This window comes from Rhineura floridana, chromosome 2, assembly GCF_030035675.1.
Source record: "Rhineura floridana isolate rRhiFlo1 chromosome 2, rRhiFlo1.hap2, whole genome shotgun sequence".
Classification (NCBI taxonomy): domain Eukaryota; kingdom Metazoa; phylum Chordata; class Lepidosauria; order Squamata; family Rhineuridae; genus Rhineura; species Rhineura floridana.
Genome location: NC_084481.1, coordinates 101,369,734 through 101,388,948, shown reverse-complemented (window position 1 = coordinate 101,388,948; position 19,215 = coordinate 101,369,734). Strand labels below are relative to the sequence as shown.

Genomic DNA, 19,215 nt, shown 5'->3' with positions numbered 1-19,215 from the left:
TGCTGCCATGTTAAGTGTTATAGTCATTGGTTAGCTAGATTGCTCCAGGGGTTTACAGACTACCTGGAAACACGTATAACAGTCTTCTTGTTCTTGCTTTTTCTTGAAAATGGAAATGGACTGCCTTCAAGTCGATCCCGACTTATGGCTACCCTATGAATAGGGTTTTCATGGTAAGTGGTATTCAGAGGGGGTTTACCATTGCCTCCCTCTGAGGCTAGTCCTCCCTGGCTGGTTAGGGTCTACTTCAGCTTGCCACAGCTGCACAAGCCAGCCCCATCCTTGTCCGCAACTGCCAGCTGGGGGGCAACTGGGCTCCTTGGGACTATGCAGCTTGCCCACTGCTGCACAGGTGGCAGGGCACATAACCCCTGAGCCATGCACTGTGGGGTGATCTTTAGCTGGCCTTTGACACCCAGGAGACACGAGCACGGATTTGAACTCACAGACTCTGGACTCCCAGCCAGGCTTTCCTCCCCACTGTGCTATACCAGCTGTTGCTTTTTCTTAAGAGCATGTAAATAAATGTATTTTCATTTGTTTTTTTAGCTGAGCCTCTTTTTAATTCTCATTTCTATGCTCTTCTCTATTTACTTTTCCATTTCCAGGTTAGATTAATCATTATTCCTCACTAAAATAACTTTGGCATTATATCCATTAATATAGCATCCATGTGCTTTGAGTTTATTTTACTTAAAAAAGTCTGAAGGCAGATTTGGTTACAGCAGTTGTGGGAAACCTTTGGTCCTCCACTTGTTGCTGAACTACAACTCTCATCAGCCCCAGCAAGTATGGCCAATGGCAAGGAATGATAGGAGTCATAGTTTAGCAACATCTGATGGGCCAAAGGTCCATCACACCTGGGTTACTGGAGCTTACACATTCTTTGCAAGAGGCCTGTGGTGTCTTCTTTTTTATTTTCTGCTTTATAAAAGGATGTGCCTGGTCAGTTGTTATGGTTCCTTTAACTATAAATCACTTGTAACTGGCAAGTTTCTTTTCATGAAAATCTTTTCTCATTCTCTTACAACCACTACACAGGCTCTGTTCAGGTTACTGTATTGGCCCTTACCATCAATGCCTTGTTCCTGCCAGATTCTTAGTGAATCCTTTATTACAGGAAGTTGTGTTGGATTAGTTTTGCCATTTTGTCTGTCAATTAAAGAATCTCCTTTACAATCCTTCTTTACAGCCAGTTCCTACTATTATTTGCACAGGGAATATAAGAGGTTCTAGAGGTTTACAAAGGCAGCAGTCCTACAAAGCTGTATCCATAGGGCAGAACCAGACATTGTCAAAGTTGTCTGAACTTTCTACAGCAGGTACTTATGTAATTCAACATGATGCTTGCCTGTTCAGCTGTGCAAGTAGCTGCAGTAGGCTTCAAAAGTGCCCCTCGCTGCCCATTCAGCTATGGTTTTCTTTGACAATCATGCTTAAGTCCATTGATGTCATTGTGTCAACTCTGGAGTATGACTTCGTTGGTTACAATCAGCTATGTGCCTGTTAGATGTGTTGTGGTGGCCTTGTATTTGTAGTACAGGAGGACTGGAAAATGTTTGCATCTACATTATATACTGTTTGTGCCAATCCAAGAGCTGCCATTTTTCCATGTTCTGCTAGTCTTTGATACCCACTAACTGTTTTTCTGGGATCTTATGGCTTTTCTGACTGCTCTCTTCCTCTCTCCCTCATTCTCCTAACCTAGAGCTACCTAGCTGGCCTCTATTAGAGAGAGTGCTAGATTAAGTGGATAGTTGGTTTGAAGCAGAGCCAGCATGGCTTCTGCAAGGGAAAGTCCTGTCTCAGTAACCTATTAGAATTCTTTGAGAGTGTCAACAAGCATATAGATAGAGGTGATCCAGTGGACATAGTGTACTTAGACTTTCAAAAAGCGTTTGACAAGGTACCTCACCAAAGGCTTCTGAGGAAGCTTAGCAGTCATGGAATAAGAGGAGAGGTCCTCTTGTGGATAAGGAATTGGTTAAGAAGCAGAAAGCAGAGAGTAGGAATAAACGGACAGTTCTCCCAATGGAGGGCTGTAGAAAGTGGAGTCCCTCAAGGATCGGTATTGGGACCTGTACTTTTCAACTTGTTCATTAATGACCTAGAATTAGGAGTAAGCAGTGAAGTGGCCAAGTTTGCTGATGACACTAAATTGTTCAGGGTTGTTAAAACAAAAAGGGATTGCGAAGAGCTCCAAAAAGACCTCTCCAAACTGAGTGAATGGGCGGAAAAATGGCAAATGCAATTCAATATAAACAAGTGTAAAATTATGCATATTGGAGCAAAATTCTTAATTTCACATATACGCTCATGGGGTCTGAACTGGCGGTGACCGACCAGGAGAGAGACCTCGGGGTTGTAGTGGACAGCACGATGAAAATGTCGACCCAGTGTGCGGCAGCTGTGAAAAAGGCAAATTCCATGCTAGCAATAATTAGGAAAGGTATTAAAAATAAAACAGCCGATATCATAATGCCATTGTATAAATCTATGGTGCGGCCGCATTTGGAATACTGTGTACAGTTCTGGTCGCCTCATCTCAAAAAGGATATTATAGAGTTGGAAAAGGTTCAGAAGAGGGCAACCAGAATGATCAAGGGGATGGAGCGACTCCCTTACGAGGAAAGGTTGCAGCATTTGGGGCTTTTTAGTTTAGAGAAAAGGCGGGTCAGAGGAGACATGATAGAAGTGTATAAAATTATGCATGGCATTGAGAAAGTGGATAGAGAAAAGTTCTTCTCCCTCTCTCATAATACTAGAACTCGTGGACATTCAAAGAAGCTGAATGTTGGAAGATTCAGGACAGACAAAAGGAAGTACTTCTTTACTCAGCGCATAGTTAAACTATGGAATTTGCTCCCACAAGATGCAGTAATGGCCACCAGCTTCGATGGCTTTAAAAGAAGATTAGACAAATTCATGGAGGACAGGGCTATCAATGGCTACTAGCCATGATGGCTGTGCTCTGTCACCCTAGTCAGAGGCAGCATGCTTCTGAAAACCAGTTGCCGGAAGCCTCAGGAGGGGAGAGTGTTCTTGCACTCGGGTCCTGCTTGCAGGCTTCCCCCAGGCACCTGGTTGGCCACTGTGAGAACAGGATGCTGGACTAGATGGGCCACTGGCCTGATCCAGCAGGCTCTTCTTATGTTCTTATGCATCGTAGGCAGTTTCTCGTTTTCTTTAACTATCTCTTTTTGGAATAATTTAACTATAACTACAGTGCACAGGCCCAATAATACTTTAGCTCTGAAAGGTTAGAGGGAGTGGGTTACATTACATATTCTAACCGTGCTTCAACCATCATCTCATGCACTGAGGTAAACAAGGTACAGAACTGTTATATACATATATATATTTATATAATATGCTATAATAATTTGTATCTTTCTTTACAGCAATATTAGTTAATATCTTTCATATATACGTAAAAAAACTCACATGAGAATGGCACATGTAGAGTGCTCAGAGTTCCCTACAGCCTTCATGCTGGGACAAATCAGAGCAGGGATCCAACAGTTAGCATTCCTGGAAAGGGTAAATGATTTTGCAAGAAATGGCAATGCATGGACTCTTTGCTACCTCTCCAGCGATTGAATACAAAGGTGTTTTGAATCCGTGAATGGGAATTGGAGGAGATAAGGTGGAGACTTGTCACTTTCCTCCCACAAAAGGGAAGAAGATTCCAACTTTAAACAGACCAAGAAGCAGGAATCCACTGGTAAAAGCCTGGCTCCAATGTGCCCCAGCAAAAGGGATAAAAAAGGGTGAAGGATACAAGCAGTGGGGTTTTCATACAGAGGTTGTGACTGTTGTTGAAAGAAAAGTAGTTTTCTGTACAGAAACCTTGCAGAATAGCAAAAGAAAAGAAACAAAACACTGGTAATGTCCCTCATACAGCAAGAGCCCAAAATTTCATAAAACAAAACTGAGTGCTCCACAACACCAATTCCACGTTGTGTTCCACTCGCATAACAAGTAAAGTGAGCATATTAGGGTGTAAAAAGAAGACTATCCCCCTACATATGAATCTGGAGGGCAGGCAGGTTGTTAAAATTACAGATGTACCAATGTAAATTCAAGCTAATTGAAAGGATTCTAAAAGACAACAACTTCCCTCTCATCATGCTCAGCATTCTGAAGACATAGGTGGTGGTATCAACCATTTATAAGTGGTTGATAAACGCTGTTCCAAAAAGGTGACCGACCATCAGTAGTGGGAGACATATTTTGCTTTAAAACAATGTTTTTCCCTAGAACTCTAGCAGTGCGTGAAAGGGAAGGGCAGGCTACTTTGTCATGATCCCAGATAAGACACTTTTCTGCAAGGTAGTGTCTGCCAGCAGGGACCTCTGACATGCTGATATGAACATTAATGCTAATGTGTGTGATAGTGCTCTATCAATTGCATCGCCTGTGTCATAGCACTGTAGACACAACACATCCAAACCAGGCAAATACATGGCAGACCATGCAGTTAAGTACCAATAAGTCAGTCTGAATGCTAACATGGTGCTTGGGACTGGGATGAGTCCCTTCTGGAGCATCCCATGTAGTAGGAACTCAGGATTTTGAACATTTGGGCCTCTGTGGTGATAAATATGAGGTACACAGAGTGCCAATAAATACATTTTTCCTTTTTCAAAATTATGTCAGCCATTGTCTAATTGCCTATTTTCTCCAGAAGCATGAAAAATGGTTTGAACTCCCCTGTGCTAAGCAAAAAAGTATACAGCAAAGGACCTGGTCAGTCTTCATAGATAATTGAAACACAGGGATGAACGAAGGGAAAATGTCCAACAACCTATAATCATTTCCTGCTTTAAGAAGGGGGTTGCTCCAAAAACAACTGCAGCACTATTCATGTGAAGTTTATCATCAACCCTTAAAGAACGTTTTGCTCTTTTCAAAGAAAACTGCTACCAAGCATCACGGTTGGAATATGGAAGTTTTAGATATACTTTGCAATGAAACATATACATGTATTGAGTGGTCTCACTTCTACATGCTGCTTTCAGGGACGCTCCCTGACTAGCACAGATTACCAATCAAGATAGGTCAATAATTTCATCCAATAGATGACTCCTATATACACCATGGTTACTGGGGAAAGCCTGTTACAAACAAACAAGGCATTGCTATTGGCACTTGTTAAAACAACCTGAGGGAGGAGAGGACACTTGGGAAATTTGGCAAAGCTTAATGTCACAAAGGATGACATGTCTCCTGCACATTACAAGAGAAGCAACATGACAGCACATGGAAACAGGAAAGAAACCATGTGACACTGTGTCCTTCCTTGCATCTCAAATCAACAAAGGCACAACAACACTGTGATGGAAAATGAGAAAATAATATGAAAAGCAAGGCAACAATGTGCTCAAGAACAGTTGAGCACTGTCTGAAGTAAATTAGGTTTGTCACATTCAGTAGTTTGCTTGTTAGTAGTAGTAGTACTCTCAGTAACATAATACTATCCTGTTGAGTGGGTGTGACAGTACGTGGCTGCCGTTTACATGATAGGATGCTCATTGGTCCCACCCGCTACACAAAGAAATATATGTAAGAAGAAATGTATGAGATATGAAATATATGGCAAGAGACCAAAGATGGAGCTCCTTCACGTATACCTACCTCATGAGATACTAGGCCCCAGAAACAGCCACTTGATAACTATTTCAACTCCTAGCCCATTCTAATTTCTTTAATAATCCTCTGAAGCAATCACTATTTCCCCTTTTTTAGATGTAAGACATAAGTCACTCAATTAACTGATGTGGACATTGAATCCAGTTCTCGCAGATCCTACTTTAACCCTTACTGGATAACATTGCCCCTACTGGAAAATCTTCAAGAGAACACATGGTAGTTTTACTTTAGGGTGGATTTGTTTTCACAGGACATACATTCTTTATGAATAGCTTCTCAGGTTTGACATAAAGGCTTTTCCCAACGTATAGTTTTGACATATGAAAAACTAAATGAAGAAACCATGCACTACAATCTTGAATGAAGATCTGTTTAACAGCTACCTTATAATGAGTCAGACCATTCACCCATCAATGTCTTATTCTGAGAGGCATCAGTTCCACAAGTCTTAGGCAGAGGACTTCTTCAGCCCCATTACCCAAGATAATTTAACTGGAGAAGCCAGGAATTAAACATGGAACCTTCTGCATGCAAAGCATGTGATCCCCTACTGAACTATGGACACATTTTTGTCTCCATGAAAAGATCCCAACCACATCATCCCACAGACTGCTAATGCAGAAGACCGAAGATATATGTAGCAGCTTCTATCATAGATTCTAATGACCTTGGTAACTGGAAAATCTGGTTATGACCTTTTAATTTTGCTGCAAAGCAGACAGAAATTGTTGACCAATTAAAAGCTACAAGAAAATGATTCCTTGCAATGGTATACTTGTGGGATTATCTGAAATCTTGTATTTCAAGGCAGTGTGTTAAAGGTGGCTTCTTTGTCGAAACAATTGTGTTGAAAACTGTAAATATTTATTTGGGGAGAAAGAGAAGGCCTGTGGAAAAGTGGTAATTCAATTTCTGTATCTTGTCACACAATGGAGGAAAATACACCCAAATGGGCAATGGATCTGAAACTGTATGAATACTCCTACTCTTGGGTGTGGGGCAAGAGCAACTCCTGCTTGGGTTCTTTTGTTTGTATTCCAGACGCAAGTTAGAGCTAGGGTCCTCCAGCTGGCTAGGCTTGCCTACCTTTACCTGTGCTGTTCTCTACCTAATTTCCTTCCGTTATAAGCTGATATGCTCAAGGAAGCTGACCTGCCCCTCCTTCGTCTTCTTTGACTGTCTGAGGAGGAGACATCTTTGTCTTTGCTCTCTCTCCTGGGCATTGCACCTCCAGCTTAGTTAGTTAGGTTTGCCTTTCCTATCTACTATGTATTTCTATAACATAACTTTTCTTATTTTACTAAGTCTTAAGTCTCAGTGATCTAAATGCAGGGTAAAACCCTGCTACTTAGGTAAATACACATACTGGCACACATGCAGCTCAGACATCTGAGGATCTCTGCATAAATATATTTCCATAACAACTTCCACCCTTATATGTGTACATTCCTTCCAGCCTTATCACACATTGATGTATATATCCAATTGTATCACTAATGGTAACATGCTCCCAATAATGTATATGTGAAGTGTTAGTACTACAGAGTGACAGATTATTCAGACAACTGGGCATGTGCTTCAGTGTGAGGTAGGGACAGAGTGGATCTCACCTTCATAAAGAAAAACATGATTTGCATGTATGTGGTAACTATATCCTACTTTCTATGCTACATTTAATATATAAACTGGAATCAACATGAGGAGAGCTTCTTTCAAATAAGAATGGGCCAGTGGTCAATTATATATGATCATTTTGTAATGGATCTAGTATCAATTCATTTAAATATTCCTGTTGCTGCAAAAACTGCATCAAGCAGCCACCGTTTGAGTAAATGGAATACATTTAGGACAATACTACAATTCTTTGTTTAGTGTGCAAACAGTCAACAAACCAGAGCTCTGTGAATTCAGTAAGGATCATTTCCAAACACAAGAGCTTTGGCACAGAGAAAACAATGCATCTTGGGTTACTTACCTGTAACAGATAAGGTTTACAGGAGGTGTATGTAACTGTTCTTACAACTTGGGATTCCCTTGGAGCAGGTGGAGGGCCTGATTTTGGACAGGTTGGGTAGTGGAACAACTGTCCATGCACAAAACCCAAATCCAGCAGAAGAAAAAGAACATTTTTAGGTGGGGTTGGAATACTTAAGTCTTTAGTTTTCTTAGCACTGGGGAACTCTACTGATGTGAATTACTCTTGATTGCAAAAAAAAAAAAAACACCCGTTAAGAACATTAAAAAGTTTGAAAACCAAGAGGTGACTATATTCAGTAGTAAACCTAAGACTGATAAATGCCTATGTCTATATAAACAGTTGTTGGATGAGACTCATAGCTCAATTTTATACATGTATACTCAGAATTAAGTCCCACTGAGTTCAATAGTGCTTACTCCCAGGTGACTATAGCCTAAATATTATATACAGAAGTTATCTGAGAGGAGCGGAACAGGAGATTGGAGCAACCAAAAATCCAGCAATGGAGTGCTTCTCTTGCTTCCATATGTTTAGTTCACTTGACTAGAAATTAAGGTTAATTCATTTATGGTATTATTTATACCATAGTGGACACCTTATCTCTTTAAAAAAAGAAAAACTTCCACTTCTGTTAGGTATTAGCACTGTGATTTTATGTCATTGTCACAAATTATGTGCCATGCCCTATAGTAGCTCCCTTTTGGGTGAAGGTCTGCCCGCATATGAATTTTGTTTTAGGTGTTGAGTTGACAGACATCTACATACTCCTGAAGTACAGTCCCATGCTTTAGAAAGAAAATGGATCTTGTGAATCCTTATGATTGCAAAAAGATTCATACTCCCAACACTCATTCTCTCTCTCTCTCTCTGTCACTCATTAAATGGACAGAGGATCTTACAATACCTTTCCATGTTTTAATGTGTGGATATCTATTGAAAACAGCTCCCACCCACTGGGGTACATACATGGATATATATGCCTAGCTGCCCTCTCAAAACTGGTTGATTATCTCTCCCTCCCTTTTCTTCACATCAGTCCCTTTGTGTGAGCTGTAACCTGTTCCCCTTCTATTTAATTATGTACCCTTCCCTTTGTTTTATTTACATGGTTTAAAGCATAACAAAATAAACAAATAAAATTATTTTAAAACAGATTGGTAAATGCACAAAGTGAAATAATTATTTGTAATTGTGGTGTACTTTATTGGGACTGTCAGGCAGGATGGTGACAATACTGGGGATGTGAGGGAGGGAAAATGCCTCTGGATTTTCCAGGACAGTTCTCCATTAAGTGGCACTATGGCAACTCCTACAGCTGCTTTCTCCAATTGACACAGAACAGCATGGAGGAGGTGTAATCGGCAGCAAGGAGAAGCTGGAAGTCTAGAATTAACTGTGCAGTTGCCACTTTGTTAACTTCCAGGGTCAAGGAAGTAGATGGAGGCCAACCTGGCTTGGAATAGGAGACTGTGGAGTTAGAGCTGGGGGAAAGAGGCCATGGTGATAGCTGGCTTAGAGTTGCATGTTAGGCACTGCAGTAGGCCAGAAGAAAGCAAAAGTGTATCTGGTGCATGATGGGGAAAATATGCTACTGAATGCTGCTGCCCGTTTAATCTTATGACAGCACTGGTTCTGAAGCCATGCTCCTACTTTTCTCCTTCTTACTTTCCTTGAGAAAGACTAAATTAGCACCATAGCTAAAAAGGACAAAATGCCTTTCAATCTTTTCTAAGGGGTAAAGGAGAGATGTCCCACCCACTCCCTCAAGGGGAGATAAAGGTACGAGCAAGGAAAAAGCCATAGTAGCAGAAAGGCAGCTGATAAGTACCTGTACATAGGCACTTATCTAAAAAACATGCACAAATGCAGGAAATAAATCAAGAAGACAATAGCCCTATTCATGCATTACTTTTGTGGAGATATGTAATGGTTTGATTCAAGAGCAGGGCTGCACTTTTCACCCCACCTGTGTCCTTGTGCTAGCCCCACCATCCAGTGTCCATTAAGACAGTTGTCTACAAAGGAATCACTACACATGAGCAGCTTCTTACATGCAGAGGTTCCATGCAATTAGAACCCCCAATTGTGGAAATCCTGCCTGAGTGGAGCCTCTATAGGCAAGCAGCTTCCTACATGTAGGAGTTCTTTTTGAAGACGACACATAATTGGTGGATGTCAGAGAACGTGTCATTGTCCTGTTCTCACCAGGCTCCTTAAGGAGGCAAGAGACATCCCAGCAGAAACACAAGCGAGGGTAACACACGACCTCGCCTCAGTTGTTCATGCTCTAGTGACCTCTGGACTGGATTACTGTAATGCACTCTACGTGGGGCTGCCCTTGAAGACGGTTCGGAAGCTGCAGCTAGTGCAAAACACAGCAGCCAGACTGTTGACGAGGACCAATCGGTCCTCACATATTACACCTGTTCTGGCCCGCTTGCACTGGTTGCCAATTTGTTTCCGGGCCAGATTCAAGGTGCTGGTATTGACCTATAAAGCCTTACACGGTGTGGGCCCGCAATACCTGATGGAACGCCTCTCCCGCTATGAACCTACCCGTGCACTTCGTTTGACATCTAAGGCCCTCCTTCGAGTACCGACTCATTGAGAAGCTCGGAGGGTAATGACAAGATCCAGGGCCTTTTCAGTGGTGGCCCCCGAATTGTGGAACAGTCTCCCCGAGGAGGTACGCCTGGCGCCTACATTGTTATCCTTTCGGCGCCAGGCTAAAACATTCCTATTCTCCCAGGCATTTTAATGCATTTTATATATTTTAATGTTTTAATGTTTTAGTTATCTCAATACTGTTTAGTGCTATTATGTATCTGTATTTTTTTGTTGATTTATTGTATTATTGTATGTTGTACACCGCCCAGGAGCCATTGGCTATGGGCGGTTTATAAATGAAATTAAATAAAATAAAATAAATAAATAAATAAGGGCAGTATCCAGGGTCAGTCCAAAGTCAGAGTCTACCTCAAAACCACGGAGAAAGGCAAGAATCAGGGTCACAGCAGTCCAGGGTCAGAAGCCATGCAATCTGTAAGCAATGCAGGTAAGAGACAAGGCAAGAGACAGGTCTGGGGTCCACAGGCAATCTTTAGATGGGTCAGATACAGGGCTGGAGTATATATGTTGTTCTAGCAGTCCTTCCATCCTAGCACTGGGGTTTTGATGCTGGAGCTGCTGAACCACACCCCAAACCTCAGCTTCCTCCCACTGATCACCTGCAGCCATCCCCTTATTTCTGAGGAGTCCAGGCCTGTAGTTGAGCACTCTTTTGCATGGACCAGGTCACCATCTGGCATCGGAGACACCTCTCCCTTGGGCCCAGGAGCTGTTCTGCCTCGATGTCAGAGGCCAAACATGCCCTGTATGCAGATATCCCGTCCTGAACTTTGACATGGGGGCAGGGTGAGAAGCGTGACCCCACTCTTGCTTCAAGTGCCCTTCACACAATAGATAAATAGGACTAATGAATGCAATGGATTGGATATGTGAGATTATGTTCATAATCCTGATTATAAATTTATGCAAATATATACAGAATTACTTCACATTATGCTTTAAGCAGTACATTTTAAAAAATGTAATGGGTGTATGCAGATGTGCTTTCCAACTACATAGTCAACAGAGGTGGCAAGCATCTCACAGGGCCAGAGTTGGGGGCAAGTCTCTTCTTCCATGTGGAAGCACACCCTAATCATTCCATTGTCGTGTGAAGAGATCCTGTGATGCATCCTCATCAAGCATACTGTGCCAAATTCTGGGAAAGGCATTTATGTCAAACACAAGGTATTCAGATCATGGTAACAGACAAAGAAGATATTCAGTTATGAGAGAGTATAGACTGGAATTCTTTCAAAATTATACCAAAATTTAAAAACTGTATAAAAGCAGATCAGATAAACTCTTGTAGACCTGAGCAAAAAAAGTTCCACTGAACTGTTTCTAGTCCAAAATGGCTGCTGAAATTGATGGACCAGGCCCTTTATCTTCTTTTTAAAACCCAACTGGACAGACGGACACACACACTTCCTGTCAGAGAGGGAGAAAGCTGCTAGCCATTCATTCCCCCAACTAGACACAATGGGATTTACTTCTGAGTAAACCTGCCAAAGATTGACATACTTAAATCTCAACTTGACGTACTTCATCTGAAACAGTAAGAAATGATTTGTAACAACATATACTTTCAAAACTAGAAGTATATAGTGCTAAAAAGTTATTTAATTTTGTGTAGGGAGACATAAAAAACACAATTAAAATTAACATTGGTTCATTTCAATTGGAAAAAGGCATACTCCTGAATAAATTGCAAAAGGAGCTGCAGATTTTCATCACTTAAGTTTTGTGATAGAAAAAACATGTTTTTGAAGAGCGTAGCCATGCTTCAGCAATCAAGTGCATATCTTGTCTGTAGAATGTCCCAGGTTCAGTTCTTGGCATCTCCAATTACAAAGGATCTCAGGAAAAAAGACCTCTACCTGAAACACTCCAGAGGCATGGCCAGAGTAAATAATACTTGGCTGGATGGACTAATAGTCTGACTAAGGATAAGATAGCTTCTGAGGATCAGATATGTAGGATTTTATCCACAGTACTATACCTGTGGGGATCCTCCGTGGCACAGAGTGGTAAGCGGCAGTAACGCAGCCGAAGCTCTGCTCACGGCCGGAGTTCGATTCCAACGGAAGGAGGAAGTCGAATCTCCAGTAAAAGGGTCAAGGTCCACTCAGCCTTCCATCCATCCGTGGTCGGTAAAATGAGTACCTGGCATATGCTGGGGGGTAAAGAAACACCGGGGAAGGAACTGGCAAACCCACCCCATATATACGGTCTGCCTAGTAAACGTCGCAAGACGGCACCCTAAGAGTCAGAAACGACTTGCACTATAAGTGCAGAGACACCTTTATCTTTTACTGTACCTGTGCTAACTCCAATTCAGCACTAGTAGCACAAATATTTCATCCCCACATAATTGATGAAGGGACATCCAAGCTGTTGACCACCACACCTTTTACGTGAACAGGACTGGTTGAATGGTTTGGTGCTAGCTTGTTTCTGAAAGTTTTTTTTTACTGGCCTGGGATGATTGCTCCAGCAGTGAAGTGCAAGCTTGGAAAGAGCACAGTCTTCAAATGTAAATAAAAAATAAAATAAATAAAATGTAAATAAAAACAAAGAAGGCCCATAAGTACTTAAAATGATGCTAGGGCGAAATGACATGTTTTTCATAGGCACTGTTCCATAGATACCTGTGATACTCATGCAGTTACAATCAAATAACAATAAATATGCTAGATGGGAGAAGAATCACATTTTCCAAACAAAATGTTTTAAGTCTGAGTACTGGGAAACCAGCATCCTTGCAACAAAAGCACTCTACTGGGGAAAGTCTGTTGCTTTAAAATGTGGAGGTTAGGGTGTGTGAAGACAAACCTTTGAAGCAATGAGATGCCCCTTGTGCTAACTGGAATGAAATGTTGAAGAAATACAGGTGGAGCATATTTATCAACAGGAGAATTGTGCCGGGAAAAGATGATGGATCAGATGTAGAATGAAAATGTTTGAAGAGGGAATGGGTACCCTGGCAGAATGAGATAGGAAATGTCAAAATTAATTGAAAAGGAGAGAAATTATGAAAGCTACTATCATAAGTTCTGACTTTTAATTCCCACTCCCAATTTAATGTATAACTCAGCTCAAAAGCGTATATGGGAAAGTACCCTCTTTCAGAAAAGAATGAAAGTGCTTGTCATTCGTTGCTCTGCTAGTAAGAAGTCTTTCTCCCAGCTAGGAGCTATCCTTTATGAGGACATCTTTGGCAAAGCTGTAACAGCATCTGCATGGGGCCTTTGATCACATATTTCAGTTTTTAAAGTGCACAAAATCCTGCCTGCAAGTATAAATTAATTGGCTCACTCCGCTCCAAAGCTTCACCAGAGTATGCAGTTCCTCCCAAAATCTACTAGCCCACTGATGTTGGCTATGTAAAGGGACGACAATGACTTTGCTACAACTAGGAACTGTTCCATTGTTGGCTATTGGTTCAGATGTAGTCCTAGCACTCAACCAATCATGTCATGACATATTTCAAAGGAAAATTCAAAAACCCAAAGTGCTGAGTAGGCAGAGAGAGGACACAGCATCTTGAGGATCAAGACTAGAAGCAAAACCATGAAGGATCTTTTAAAGCTAGACAGAAGAGTTAGAAAACCAATGCATCAGAGCACAAGCAGTTTGTGTGAAATAGGTATCAACATGTTTCAGACATGAAACTCAATAGGCCCATCAGCGGGTGTGTCAATAGTATGTCATTTTCTAGCTCTTTCCTATAGTTAGACTGGATATAGGTATGCTAAAATAATTCAAGCTATACTTGTGAATTATTGGTGTAATTGTTAGCCTTTGTAGTGTAAAACCAAGACCTTTTTTTTTCAAAAAAGGAACAAATAAGAGGATGAGGTGTAATGCCACAAATAAATGTTTCTAGTCAACTCCCATTTCACACTATCCTCTCTTGGTGAGTTGTTACGTGTCACCTGAATTTGTGTATTGTCTTTCTTCTTGGCAAAAGCCCCATAGTCACAGAAAACACACAGACAATCTGGGACAAAAGCAGTTAAGACAGTCTGATTCCTGCTACTATTGGCAAAGAAGAGGGTAACAAACATTCTTTTGGGATACAATCAAACAGCTTTAAAAAGTAACAAAACCCATGAAATGGCAATGAAATGGTGTTCAGGTCAGGCACAACATTGTAGTGCAATAACTTGTTGCATCATTCACAATCTCATCACTACTAACAGAACAAATTAAAGCTTTCTCTGAGCTGCATCAACAGCCTCTCAGCCTGCTCTCCAAGCCTAAAGTAATCTTCCAAGGCAGGGTGGGGGACTTGTGGCCCTCCATCAGCCCAAGCCAGCATGACCAACAGCCAGGGATAATGAAGTTGTAATCCAACACAATCTGGAGGGCCGAAGGTTAGCCACCCCATCCTAAGGCAAGGAACTGCCTTCCTTTCATCTTAGTGGATGTTCAGATTCAGCACTGCCTCCACCTAGTAATACAGTAGATATGCTGCACACACATACACCCTTCCCTCTCTCCACGACCACCCATTCCCACAACCTGAAGAGCTGGGAAGATCCATTCATTTTTATTTGTAAAGTGCTTTGAAGTTTAAAGCGCTCTTTAGTATTTGCACTGAATCATAACTTGATTCAAAAGGCAGTACTCAAGATTAATAGACTGCCTGGGTTGTATCAGACCCTCAAGCAGCCTATTCAGTTTGGCAAGCTTATCCTGCTATAAGAACCTGCAGCTTAAACTCTGCAACACCCCTGCATCCCCAAATTTCCCCATAAACCTTGCAGTTTATTATGTGCATTCCCCCAGAAATAAAATCAACAAACTTTTCTGACGTTACCTTTAACCACTCACCTATTCCTGCTGTGTCTTCAGTAAAGCATATGTGATCAGCCTGGTCAACAGCTGCTTTAGAGCACTACAGTGAGCAAATACAGCTGTTCTTGTAATGAATTGTTTAACAAAAATATATTTTAAAATTATGCTTCGAAACTAGAAATAATTCTGCCTGACTTTGAAGTTTCTGAAAAAAATTGGAAAAGTTGAAGAGCTAAGCTATTAAAACAGATTGGATCAAGCCTAAAGAATAAAATTAGCCATTTTTAAAATGGTAGGATTTTATCAATCAAACCTTGTTCTTCCACTGAATAATCATTTCAAGGCAGAAAGAGGGGTGAACCCTTTTGTCATGTTGAACACAAGCATTTTAATTCAGTAGGCTCCAATCCACTAAAGCCCTGCATATAGCAGAATCATTTACATTAACGTTACGTGAGTGTACTATTTTACACCCACCAATTTGCAGTCTAATCCTATGCATATTTATTCAGAAGAAATGCCCATGGAGCTCAATGGGGATTTGTTTCCAAGCAAGCATACATAGGAGTGTTAAAATATGCAAGGCAACAACGTGAGTCTACAGAGTCTCCTTAGGAAATAGAACTAAGGCTGCAATCCTATACCCACTTACCTGGGAACAAGCACCATTGAACTCAGTGGGACTTGCTTCCAAGTAGACACATATAGGATGGCACTATTAGAAATTCTCCCACTCTTCTCCAGTTCATCGCAACAAGCAACCTCCAGGACACATAGAGCACAACTGACTGGAGCTTGTCAGGTACTTGAAAGTGCCCTTTGGTGTGGCAGCCTGTTTGGGGACCTAAGACTGCAACACAAGGGGATTTGTCAAGTACTTGATGGATTGCAATGCATGGCTTGTATGCTGTGTACCATCCAAAGACTGCATGCTGAAGAGGCCTATAGTAAGAGTTCTTCTACTGCATTAATGCTACATTCTGATATGATATGACATTTTTGTACAATAATGGACTGAAGGTCACAGTATGTTTAACTTCCTATGTAAATATTATTTCACTCCTATTTCATCACTAGAAAATCCCTGCAATTTTACAGTGTCACCATGCTGTTGTGAGAAGATCTTAGACATGAGCACCGTTGCAGGACTAGTAGCTGAGATGCAATGTTATGAGCTATTGTGTGCAGTTGAGTAATGTTGATAAGCCCCTCATATTAGGGTGGGTGAAGTGTGGCATACCCCATCACCCCATCATTTTCTAATAAGGATTTGTAACAACAATACTCCCTCAGGCCCCATGTTGAGGGAAGAGATGGGAACACAGAGAACATTCTTCTCACTCCTGTACACTTCATAAATATTTTCCAAATGCTTAGTAGCTCTGTAAACGTACACGAGATTTCAACACACGGTAAAAGTCCACCTTTTCCCTGAACTCAGGGACAGACCATCATTGGCCTGCCATGATACTGCAGGTGAATGAAACATCAGGAATGGGGACAAATTGGCTCTGGGCCCCATAATGATTTAGGGAATAATAATGCAGGGCATTGGCAAGCCAAAAGCTAGTTTAAACCAATCAATCCATGCAGATAGAGATGAACATTCTGTGAGACAGAGCAAGTTTGTCACTGGTTCATAGAAATTTGGGGAGCTGTGCAATGCTGTGAGACCCAAAAGACCTCTCACCCCTCTGGTGGGTAAGGAAATGTGGCAATGGCCTTCAACTCTCCAGTACATTCTTTCTTCTCAGAAGAAGTCTGGTTATCACTGAACACAGAGCTAATCAGGGGAGCAAAACATACACGCCCCATCCCAATTTTCACTGTACCCAGTCAGGATTGGGAAGCAGGTGACTGCATTCCTCTGGAACACAGCCTTAATGGCTATAAAACAGGAGAGTGTGTCTGTTTTTTTTTAAAAAAAATATGATGATGATGAACAGGTGCTTGAGTCAAACATGACACACTAGTGCAACAAGGTCCAAAGTCACAATTTCCTTGATTTGGGCACAATTATAAGGACATTACCTGACCCCTCAGCTTCTGTAACTCTGGTCCTCTAGCCTGTGGACAGTAACATCCTAATTTCAGCAGGAAAGGCAGGGAAACTGCCTCGTTTAAACAAATATCCTGAGGTAGGGAAACCAGCCATCTAACATCAGTGAACAAGGCCCTCAAAAAGCAGCAGGCTGCATTAGGCAGTGATTTTCTCCCTAACAGAAGAACACAACCCAAGGTGTGGCATCCTTCATGCTGACATCCATTGTGGTGCCATCAATGTAGCACCTAGGAAAGAATGCCACCCTTCCCCATGCATCCTCCACAACTCTCGCCTGCCCAGTGACCAGCTCCTCCCAGGTTTTATCTCATGATTCAATGTACGGGATTGGCTATTTAGGCCCTTTTCTCCTATACTAGAGGGCTGAGATCACACAGTCCTCTTGTTTGGCAGGACTAGTCATATTGCCAGTGGGAGTGGAAGTCCGGATTTTGTCAGTGGCCAAACATTCCTGGCTACTCAAGCCTGTAGGAGTGATGTCCATAAGCTCTCCAGAAGAACTCAAAGGGAAAGAAGGGGAAACTGATATGCCTGAGGAGGGATCTGTTGAGCCTGCAAATAACCTGGGGGGCTTTGGGACTAAGTTGGGTTCATACTGTGCTCTTAGTAAGATCTCCTGATCGCTGACAGACTTGGGCATCTCAGCAAAATCACTAGTGCTGTCCGATACCATCATGCAGTAGATGTCCTGGAATGAGCTGCTTTTGCTGTCCAGATTAAAGAGGCTGTCTATAAATTCAGCAAACTCCAACACTTGCGGACTGGGGGCATCACTGAGCCTCCCATTCTGGAGGGCCAGTTCCTCCCGAGGAGTGAAGGAAATGTGGTCTGTATCACTGCCAGCTCCTTCATCACTGCATCGTCGCTGAGGAGTGGTGCCTCCACTGTTTTGCAGGGCCTCAGGAGGCTGGGTCTCCTGGGAGTGTTTGGAGAGGCTGTCAGCAGCAAGTAGCTCTGTCCGTGAGCTGAGGGAAGGGTTTTCCTCAGGGATTGCTGGGTCAATATAAAAACAGTGAGTCTCATCTTTCTCCATGACTGCATGGAGGCTGGGTGAGCCACGGATGCTACGAAAACCAGAGGAACGCCTTGAATCAAAGCTGTAAATGGATTCATTATCAGACAGGCTCTCCATTGTAGCAAGAGGAGCACGCCGGTCCTGCAGTTCTACAGAGAGGCGCTCCTTGGTATCTAGAAGCAGGAGCTCCACTGGATCCTTCTGCACTGGAGATAGAAGCTTGGTCTCATAAAACCCTTCCAAACTGATTTCAGAGTGAGCCTTACTCCTGCAAAAGGAGAATACAAAAAATATGAGACTAATACAAGGGCTACCCTATAATCTCCCGGAACAAGCCACAGAAGAGCACACTGCAGACACTACTCCTCATCTATGACATCACGATATCCACCAATACCACAGCAGTTATCACATAGCAGGAAGGAATATCTCCGTCAGCGGCCTTTGGTAGATCTTTCAAAAAAATCAGAGCCATATCCTTACTTAGTGCTGCTGTTCCTTCTGTCCACTATTATGTCTCCAATTCCAATCTGCACAGAAGGCCTAGGCAGGGGCTGATTCTGGAAGATTAACTCCGGGTTCAGGTCCACTTCTGTAGGACTCACCATCACTTTGGCGGCAGAAAGCAAGGCTGTTTTGCCCTTATTGTAATTCTCCAGGACCTATGCAAAATAAATTAGTAGAGAACAGCTTTGCTCAGTTATCATTTCTAACCTAACCTCATCAACTTTCTTTATGGTGGATTAATATTATGCAAGTGCCAGCTCAGATGGTAGACAATACAAATATACCATTAGCAATCAATGATACCGTCTTGGCAGCAGCAAGACATGTAAGAATCTATCATCACACTCCAGAAAAGCAGTTGACAAGCTCAACTAACTCAGTAGGGCTTTGGAACTTGTTTCTCAAATGGCAGCCACCCTCTCCCATTCCCAAGGATGGCAAACAGTTTTAAATATAATGGAGCTCCAAACGTAGTTTCTGGTAAGTCTTATTAGGGGCATTCCAGGGGGTGCAGGTGTCTGTTCTTCCAAAAAAGAAACGTCCCATGGTGTGCCTGAAGTGGATCACTGCATCGTGTTGTCAGTTGGTTTG

General features: G+C 42.1%; 2 protein-coding genes across 13 annotated transcripts in view; one reads left to right on the top strand and one right to left on the bottom strand.

Annotated features, from left to right (window-relative positions):
• LOC133376896 (uncharacterized) overlaps positions 1-19,215 on the top strand; it is a 52,963-nt gene that overhangs the window by 24,236 nt on the left and 9,512 nt on the right. The gene's annotated exons all lie outside the window — the stretch shown is intronic.
• The window catches only part of DAGLA (diacylglycerol lipase alpha), a 167,516-nt gene continuing 160,176 nt past the window's right edge, over positions 11,876-19,215 (bottom strand). For all 10 annotated transcript variants that reach the window (XM_061609831.1, XM_061609826.1, XM_061609829.1 and 7 more), the window contains 2 exons: positions 18,601-18,779; positions 11,876-18,385 (listed from right to left, as the gene is read on the bottom strand). In XM_061609831.1, the coding sequence (XP_061465815.1) occupies positions 17,458-18,385; positions 18,601-18,779 (1,107 nt within the window). In that variant the 3' untranslated portion in view covers positions 11,876-17,457. The remainder of the gene's footprint in view (positions 18,386-18,600; positions 18,780-19,215) is intronic.